At 31.0% G+C, this 8,546-nt stretch overlaps 4 protein-coding genes across 5 annotated transcripts in view; 2 read left to right on the top strand and 2 right to left on the bottom strand.

Moving 5' to 3' along the window:
- The first annotated feature begins 10 nt into the window (after positions 1 to 10).
- Positions 11 to 6,547, top strand: LOC108745768 (WD repeat-containing and planar cell polarity effector protein fritz). Its single transcript, XM_018482107.1, has 16 exons — positions 11 to 169; positions 252 to 384; positions 468 to 645; positions 729 to 922; positions 1,004 to 1,104; positions 2,426 to 2,540; positions 2,669 to 2,878; positions 3,006 to 3,169; positions 3,246 to 3,350; positions 3,430 to 3,638; positions 3,743 to 3,866; positions 3,933 to 4,102; positions 4,174 to 4,256; positions 4,380 to 6,005; positions 6,110 to 6,239; positions 6,345 to 6,547. The coding sequence occupies exons 1-16, from the start codon at positions 87 to 89 to the stop codon at positions 6,428 to 6,430; spliced, it is 3,711 nt and encodes a 1,236-aa protein (XP_018337609.1). The 5' UTR covers positions 11 to 86; the 3' UTR covers positions 6,431 to 6,547.
- On the bottom strand, positions 1,115 to 2,367 carry LOC108745767 (protein Flattop). Its single transcript, XM_018482105.1, has 2 exons — positions 2,022 to 2,367; positions 1,115 to 1,377 (listed from the first exon to the last, which is right to left on the bottom strand). Exons 1-2 carry the CDS (start codon positions 2,220 to 2,222, stop codon positions 1,207 to 1,209), a joined length of 372 nt encoding a protein of 123 aa, XP_018337607.1. The 5' UTR covers positions 2,223 to 2,367; the 3' UTR covers positions 1,115 to 1,206.
- A 178-nt stretch (positions 6,548 to 6,725) lies between the features above and the next one.
- LOC108745766 lies at positions 6,726 to 7,783 on the bottom strand. Of its 2 annotated transcripts, none has more exons than XM_018482104.1 (4): positions 7,623 to 7,783; positions 7,398 to 7,478; positions 7,196 to 7,329; positions 6,726 to 7,126 (listed from the first exon to the last, which is right to left on the bottom strand). In XM_018482104.1, the coding sequence occupies exons 1-4, from the start codon at positions 7,644 to 7,646 to the stop codon at positions 6,847 to 6,849; spliced, it is 519 nt and encodes a 172-aa protein (XP_018337606.1). In that variant the 5' UTR covers positions 7,647 to 7,783; the 3' UTR covers positions 6,726 to 6,846. The 2 variants fall into 2 exon arrangements, with proteins under 2 accessions (XP_018337606.1, XP_018337605.1); XM_018482103.1 differs by having other exon boundaries at positions 6,729 to 7,126; positions 7,398 to 7,487; positions 7,623 to 7,779.
- Positions 7,784 to 7,913: 130 nt separating this feature from the next.
- LOC108745769 (conserved oligomeric Golgi complex subunit 8) overlaps positions 7,914 to 8,546 on the top strand; it is a 2,888-nt gene continuing 2,255 nt past the window's right edge. Inside the window, 3 exon segments of the mRNA XM_018482108.1 lie at positions 7,914 to 8,204; positions 8,297 to 8,368; positions 8,460 to 8,546. The exon segment at positions 8,460 to 8,546 is cut by the window's right edge and continues 18 nt beyond it. Coding sequence (XP_018337610.1) covers positions 8,150 to 8,204; positions 8,297 to 8,368; positions 8,460 to 8,546 — 214 coding nt within the window. The 5' untranslated portion in view covers positions 7,914 to 8,149.

Genomic DNA, 8,546 nt, shown 5'->3' with positions numbered 1-8,546 from the left:
AGTTGTTATTATTTGCATACAAATTTGAGTGCTTCGCGTGATATTCTCTATGATATTTTGTATATTTAATATTAGTACACTTTATAATGTTTGCGTTAACGGGAGAAGTAAACTTTTGGACTTTTGATGACAATGTAAACATAGAGGTCACCGATTTTGGAGCATTTAAGTAAAAAACAACATTATTCGATTTATTTTCAGATTCCACTGTTACTATTACAGCAATTTATTTGCTTTTGACTTTTTTTTAGATATCACGATAAAATACGTATTGATAGCACATATGAAGAAGGCAAAAGATCATATTGTCAAGAGCGTGGAATGACTTACGTCCCAGAAAATAAAAAAGGAAATAAATTAAAACATTCTATTAAATACTTAGAGGTATAATAAATCATTACTTTATCTTTCCTGATCGAATTTTGTAAAGAGCTTATATTATATAGAATTGTTATTATCACACCTAGGGTCAGCTCAGAGATAATTCTGTCATTTATTCTCAATGGTATGACGATTCTGTTGTACAATTAATGCTTAGCAATGGTTTATTGGTGCAAATACAAGTTTGTCTCTTCAGCGGTGATGTACTAGAAATCAATTTCGACAAATATCTTGTAGGAAAGTTATCTGAACATATATCTGATGGTAACTGCTCTCTCTTATTATTTTTATCACCAGAAATTATTTATATTATGCATATAAAAGATAATATTTTGCTTTATTGACAGTAATTATTACCAAAAGTCATTTGGTTTGTACATACAATGATAATCTAGTGACTCTGGTATATTTTACAAAATCTAAAACACACATCTTTGATAAGATAAATAAGTTAGAACCTAAATTAGTCACAACAGACTTATTTAAACCTAATGGACGCAGATTGGATAAGAAGATTGAAGTAAACAAGTCTGCTAATTTGGTAAATTGTTTCTAGACAGTTTTTTTTTTAACTAAGAAAATATTACAGTATTAATCTATAAGAAATAATGTGTCTTTACAGATATTAATTTGGCGAAAATCTACAATGAACGAAGTTTATCCTTGGAGTCCTGCTATGAAACAATATCATCGAGCAAACATGCATCTCTTTCAGCTTACAGGGTATGAGTTCAACATAGCTATGTGACTTCTTTTATCGTTCTCATCCTTTTATGTGACATTCTTTACGTGTATATGTATTTTTGTTCGTTTTAACTTATCTTTTTATAGTTTGTTGATTTTCTTATTCCTGTTCTTGTTTGCGTATTTTACACTTTTACATAAATTCTCATGTTTCTTCTTGTGCTGTTCCCATAAATCTTTTTTATATTGAGGCGGTATTGATAATTCTTTAGCAATGCTTGCAGTAATTTTCTTTGGTAAATCCCATGTGCCCTTTTTTTATAATATGATATTTTTGTATTATAATCTTTGAATATTGCATATATAAATTTGAGAGAGAAACTTATGATAATATTGATTTAATTTAAGATAATTTAGATTCTTATAAACTTTTATATTATGTATAGGTTGTCTAAAAAAAAACTAAGAAACCAAACTTTTACTCTAGAAATAGTACTAGTCACGCCATTAAGTTATAACGAACAGAATTCAATATTTTAAACATTATATTATCGATCGTGCACAATAGCATTTGAAACGGTTCATAACGATCCTTTGCGTGGCGTGAAATGCAACAGTTATTTTGTGACCCTCGTCAGAAAATCACGATGGAGCAACACGTCAACATTAAGTTCTGCATGAAACTAAAGAAAACTTTTACCTATTTGAGATATTTGAGTTTTTTGTTTTAGTAACTTAAATGTTTCGGTAAAAGTTTTCTTTAGTTTTATGCAAGTTCTGCATAAAACTAAAGAGAAAACTTAAGAGAATAAATGCTATTGTGCATGATTGATAATATAATGTTCAAAATATTAAATTCTGCCTGTTATAACTTAATGACACGACTAATGTTATTTCTAGAATAAAAAGTTTCTTTTCAGACAATCTGTGTTAACGTAACGTTAATTTATACAAACTTTAAATGTTCCCCATGGCGATTGTCCAACTCTTTTGGCATTGTCTAACATACGTCCATTATTATCCACAATAAATTTCGTAGTGACACAATGTCTGTCTGGCCAACTAGGATACCATTTAGGAACTTCCCAATTTCGTAATCTTTTTGGAGCAAATGCATCTTCTGTCCAATGGCCATGCCAGTGTTGAGACATTTTCATATAATTCTCGTGATTTTATAATTTTAATACGTATGAATTGTAATTGTACTTGTGTTTGCTACTACAATTTTTTCTATCAAGCATGGTTAGTTACGTGTTACTATGCTCGTTGCTATGTAAATCGATTACTTGTACAGTCCCTGACGTCCCTGTATGAATGTATGTACATAAAAATGAAAGGATTTGATCATTCATATTTTCAGAACAAAATTAGAATTATTATGTTACATACGTACTGAATTTGATCCCTTGTGTATTACATTTGATGCATGCGATGACAATATTATTCATTCTGTAGAACAAAAAGTTTCACGAAAGGTAATTACATCTTATACTTCTGTACTTAATGCAAATTTATTTAATATATTAAATATACTTTTATATATTAATAAAATTAAAAGGAAGAAATAAGTTATATTTATAAATTCGGATATCGTAATATATAGGGAGAAGTTACAGTAGAATGGCGTACATATGAAGTCTCTCGGCAAAACAAATTAAAAAGGATCGCTGTGATTTCCGTACCATTGCCAACGCATACAAGTTGTGTGAGATTTTCACCCAATCAGGAACTATTACTTTTATGTTGCATTGATGGTACTATTATGATGTACGATCAGATCAAATCGACAAGCATCAGTGTAAAAGCAGCTTTTGTAAGTTTTATTAATATATAAATATACAATAACTTTTTCTATATGTATAAAGATATAAAATATAAGTATTATGGAAAGATGCATTTTGAAAGGATTTATATGTATTTCTTTATTTCTTTTCCTTAAGATACCTACTTTAGCTGCTTGGCATAGCGATGGTATAATATTTGTGGTAGGTAATGATAGAGGCCAGTTTCAATATTTTGATATTACTTTAATGTGTATTAAAAGCCAGACATTAAGTGACGAGTCAATGCCAGCGAATATTCTCGACTTATCATCATATTTTAAGTATGAACAATGAAATAATTAGTCGGTAAGACATGGCCATAAAATTGGATTAATAAAATAATAATACACAACATAGGAATCAGCATGCTTTGCTGCATATGGAATGGAACAGGAAAAGTGATCTAAATCAGATACGTTATTACAACAATGGCAATTCTTTATTCTTATTACTTTTCGAACGGTAAGGACTACCATTTTTTTTATCAAGCAACATGTGTTCGATATTGATTGGTACGTAACAATTTATTCTGTATTCTCAGAGGACCGATTGGAGTTATTAAAGTGATTGAAGGCGATACTCTCTCCGGAGATGAATTAATCAGAAGGTATTTGTCAGAGTCTCGAGCAGAACAAGCGACTTCCTTGCTGTTGTCGATGAATTGGGATACGCATCCACGTGTTTGCATGCATTCGCTTAATCAAATCTTAAACTATTTATTTAAGTTACCGTTAACAACGGAACGCGAAGGTAAAATAAAATTTTGTTTTACTAATCTGATGTTTAATTAAGAGATTACTTACTAATGATTTTAAAAAATAATCTTATTCTAACTTATTAATCTGATCCAATAGGTCTGATACAGAATGCGTTAGGCAGTTTTCACATACCTATTAAACCAATAAGCCAAACTGTCGAAGAAGAATATGGGGACGAAGTAAGAGATTTGACGAGGAGATTTTTTCATCATTTATTAAGGTAGTGCATTATCTGATGTGAATTTAAAATTTAATTTACTCTAATCATTTTTTATGATCTTTGTAGGTATAAGATGTTTGAGAAGGCTTTTCGACTAGCTATTGATCTAAATGATCATGATCTTTTTATGGACATACATTTCTACGCTACGGTTTTGAATGACATGGAACTGGCAACTGCAGCTAAAGAGAAAGCTGAGAGTATTCTAAGCAGATCGAACAGTTGCAGTGGTTCACGTAAGAATTGATAAATCTTTTTGAAGACTTTAATACCTTTTGCATCTATTTAAATAAATAAATTTTTATAGATTCCACATGTTCGAGAACATCATGTTCTATATGTTCCGATTCAAGTAATGAGAAGGAAGAGGAGGAAGAGGAAGAGAAGAATGTGGAAGTAGAGGAAGAAGAGGAGGGGGAAGAGGAAGAGGATGAGGAGAAGGAGGAAGAGGATGAGGAACAGGAGGAGGAAGAGGAGGAAGGGGAAGAAGAGAAGGAGGAGGAAGAGAAGGAGGAGGAAGAGCAGATAGAAGCAACATATAGTGAAGAGAGCGAAGATTCTCAAAAAGAAAAACGACTTAATCTGAAACGATCGCGAAAGTATCGTTACAGAAAAGCTTCCAGTTCAAATCAAATCCCACCCTTACCAGTTGTCCACCCTCATCATACCGCAAAGAACACACTTTGCGCCTCATATAATAATATTCCGTCCACTATTAAGACTGACTACATCTTAATACCTTCGTCCTTTGACACTTCTAATAACATTTTAACAACTTCGTTTAATCATTCTTCGCATATTTCGAGCCCATTTTTATCATCGACTTCTTTTAATAAATCATTATACAGTACACATTCAAATTTTACACCGATTAGTGCGGCGAATGTCATTAATAGTTCTCAAGTATTTAACAATGCATCAGACGACTTGATGACTACGTCATTCGGCAGTATTTCTTTCAATGAATCAGATGTAATAGTGAATGATCAGTCTAGGAATAATTTTGACGAGAGATCGTACGAGCAATCGTTACTTAATGAAATATCATATTCTTTTAGTAGTTCCACTACTAACGTAATAACGACTTGCGCGCAAGACGATAGCTTTATCTCTACTCCTTTCAATAAGCCAATATATGAATCGGAAGATATTCATTCTAATAATTATTTGACGAGTTGCTTAAACGTCATTGACAATAATGTTATGTCAACGTCATTCGGTACTCGAATCGCTAACACTCCTATCTCGCATAGTAACTCTGTCAATGCGTTAATAGCGAACAATAACTCTGAAACAACTTTTATGTTACGAGGCATGAAATCTTCAAAGATATCTGATAAATCATTAACTAAAACTCTTATCGATAATACTCATACAACGGATCAATTGCCTCTTTCGAATAATACTTGTAACAATCTGATGTCTACTTCGTTTAATAATTTTGAAGGATATACAACTCTTGAAAGTAACGACATTACATTTCCCAACACGGTTAACAATGTCAATGATCAAACCATTAAATTACAACATCCTGTAATGGAAGAAAAAGAAACAAATGTCACTGTTCCATCACCTTCTCTGATAAGTTCTTTCTCTAATTGCCTTCATGATTTACCTAGAAAAAATTATCTTTTATCTAAGAGCACTCAAGGTTTGCCAAATACTAAAGAATTGGAGAAATTTACATCGAATAAAACCCATGTGCCATTGTGCATTTTACAAAAACAGAATTCCACAACATCTAATGTACCTGAAAATCAGAAAACATCTCTATCTTTCAAAACATATAGATACAATTACGATCTAGATTACATACCGTTTCAGGGTTCTCGCGATGATACAGACTTACAACTTTCACAAACAGTTAGAAAATTTTCCTCGCGAAACTTTCATCCTAGTTACAGTATACAACATGGATTATTTGAGAATAGACACTCGTCGAGGTCTTCCCAAATCGTTAATAGAGAAACTAAAACGTTTTCTAACGTACCACCTCTGCCTGTAATTAATACATCTATCGCTAATTCAAAGATTTGCTCTACGTGTCCATCGTTTGCCGATATATCAAGTTCTCTTTCTAATGAAAAGCCAAAGGTGAAATTTTCAGACACTGTCACTCATATACTAGTACCTGGCACAGTAAGTAGTTTTAAAGATATATTTGCATGTGTGTGTGTATATATATATATATATATGTGTGTGTGTGTGTGTATATATATATATACATAAAATTTTTCTTACAGACTCAAGTATACAGACAGAAGCGATCTACTACACAAACACGTATAACGGATCCTAAACGTGAACTAGCTGAAAGTCTTCCACTTTGTCTGGGTAATGAAGATTACCTTAAAGATTTTCAACCATTGTGTAGTAAGCATTTTACATTAGTACATCTGTTTTGTATATGTAAGAAGCTTTACAACACAATTATAAATAACACGACTTTGTCTAATATTAATTTTTGACATTTTGCAGAAGATAGTGCTGATGAAAAAATAAAAGAACCTCCGAAGACTGATGACAGTACAAAGATTAAAGTTGTGCATTTTGGTTTATTGTAAACAAATATCTTAAAAGAAATATGGATTATATATGTATCATGCGCGAGCATAAACAGATAGCGCTAGAAGAATAATAAAAAATAAGTCCGACATTATTTATAATAAAAAATAATTAAGGGGAACTCGGACTCCTCCAAATTTAATTTGATTTTAATTTAGAGTCAAGATTGATAATAAGAATATTGTGAAGAAGTTTATCGAACTATTTTTATAAATTTTTTGTATATATTATATAACTTTCTCATAGAAAAGTTAATAAGAACTTTTCTTCATTAATCTTGTGTATAACTTTCTCAAATTTTTACTATTTAAAAATTTTACATGCTTGGAAAGAGATGCTATTTTTGTAAGAATATGTACAAGTATTATTTGCACTTACAAATAATATATTAATCGCAACAACATATATTTAAGTTTTATTTTTTTAATGTATCTAGCGTTGATTTCAAATCAATCAATGCTTTGTCTGGTACATATCGCTTCTCTTCTAATGTAGGGTCATAAATGTTTATATTTAAAGTAACACCTTGTGGTAAAGCTGCCTCTAATGCTCTGATTAATACTGAGCATTTTACAGACGATACTTCTGACATTTGTATATTTCTTTCATAAATTTTGAGATAATACTTGGACACAATTGTTGTCGTTCCAGTTTTATGCTTCTGAATCATGAATTCTTGAGGTGCTAACGGCCAGCTGAACAGAAGAATGTGGATTGTATTAAAAATTGAAGAGTAAAATTAAGAAAATTTAATGCAAATTTACCTGTTGTCTATGTCGATTTGTATGACATCCGCTAATTTGTGTATGAAAGACTGATAACATTCGAGCACAGGATAATCATAACCTTTGATTTGTATATTTATCGTAGGTAAAAGCGGAAATTCTGATTTTCCTGTCTGTAAAAATCGAAAAACTAACAAAACGTGTTATGTATACTTCAAATACCCAGAAGTTTAAATCTAACCTCTAAATAATCTGGCTCGTACAGACTTCCAGTGTAAAATTTTGCCGATAAAGTTTTTGTTGCGAGTAAACGTTGTCCAATCACTGCAATCTGGAATAAAAGCAATCGTTAAACAACTCAATTGTGCATAATAAGATAGATAAATATTCAATAAAGTATATGTCTTTTACAGGTTGTCTTGCTCGGTGTATGAAGATTATATACAAGTCAATCGCAAAAATTTACCTGTTTGATCAGATTTAAAGCCATTTCCTGTACAATAAAATAATTAGAACTAATGATAGATTTTCAGAAAACTTTTAATTCATAAATTTAATCGAATTCAATCGTTGAATTATCACGCCGCCTTTTGGTAAATTTTTTCCAGTCGACAGTCGATCAGCTGATTGCTCGTGCTTAGTGCTTACAGGCTTTCTTCAACGGCTAAAGATGACGTTTGCGATTCTGCGACGTGTCGTTGCATTGTTGAGAACTTTCGTAATAAAATTTTTATAATCGCGCAAAGTTTAATCGAAATATAAAGAAATTATTTTTTATAATCGAAATAGATAAAAATCTTTTACAATAATTACGTAAGGTTATATAAAAGGCGCCATTGAATTACATATTTATATATTATTGGCACATTGAAATCGAAGAAAAGTACCTTGCTGATGTTATCTGCCACTTGTCTCAACAATTCGTTGAAAAATAATATTTTGCATTAACACAAATGCTTTAACAACCGATATTATACATTTGTTAAAAGGATCATGGATATTGAAACGGAGAATGTGATAAATCTGATATTTCCGGAAGGTATCTCGGGTAAGATTAATTGTTATTTGGAAATTAATTATTTTAACGCAATATTGCTTATTATGGTGCATTTTTACCATTTTATGCAACTACGATTTCAGAATCTTGGAAAGAAAATCCTAATTTTTATCAGTATCTCTCAAAACTTGGAGGCTTTGATGTAGATCAGCTAAGTACGAATACCTTTATTATCCAGTTTATTTATTTAAATTTTGCTTTATACATCAATAAGATGCAGATTTATCTTGCATGAAAAATTTTTAGGTAAAGAACCTGATCATTTGTCTGATGAGAAAAACGCAGTGCTTCAAACTACACAGAAATTAGTCTTTACAAATTATAAAACTTTTA

The sequence above is a fragment of the Trachymyrmex septentrionalis genome, unplaced genomic scaffold, assembly GCF_001594115.1.
Source record: "Trachymyrmex septentrionalis isolate Tsep2-gDNA-1 unplaced genomic scaffold, Tsep1.0 scaffold148, whole genome shotgun sequence".
Classification (NCBI taxonomy): Eukaryota; Metazoa; Arthropoda; class Insecta; order Hymenoptera; family Formicidae; genus Trachymyrmex; species Trachymyrmex septentrionalis.
The sequence above is the reverse complement of the archived record's forward strand: the minus strand, read 5'-3'. Positions and strand labels throughout refer to the sequence as shown.

Excerpts from the sequence above, each read along its gene's own strand:
- LOC108745768 (XM_018482107.1), top strand. The coding sequence starts at position 87 with ATGTTTGCGTTAACGGGAGAAGTAAACTTTTGGACTTTTGATGACAAT. Across the intron at positions 385-467 it reads ATTCTATTAAATACTTAGAG|GGTCAGCTCAGAGATAATTC; the intron begins GTATAATAAATC and ends TATCACACCTAG. Across the intron at positions 3,170-3,245 it reads GACTTATCATCATATTTTAA|GAATCAGCATGCTTTGCTGC; the intron begins GTATGAACAATG and ends TACACAACATAG.
- LOC108745767 (XM_018482105.1), bottom strand. The coding sequence starts at position 2,222 with ATGAAAATGTCTCAACACTGGCATGGCCATTGGACAGAAGATGCATTT. Across the intron at positions 1,378-2,021 it reads CGCCATGGGGAACATTTAAA|GGCACATGGGATTTACCAAA; the intron begins GTTTGTATAAAT and ends TTATAAAAAAAG.
- LOC108745766 (XM_018482103.1), bottom strand. The coding sequence starts at position 7,646 with ATGGCTTTAAATCTGATCAAACAG. Across the intron at positions 7,488-7,622 it reads CTTTAAATCTGATCAAACAG|ATTGCAGTGATTGGACAACG; the intron begins GTAAATTTTTGC and ends CTTTTATTCCAG. Across the intron at positions 7,330-7,397 it reads ACGAGCCAGATTATTTAGAG|ACAGGAAAATCAGAATTTCC; the intron begins GTTAGATTTAAA and ends CGATTTTTACAG.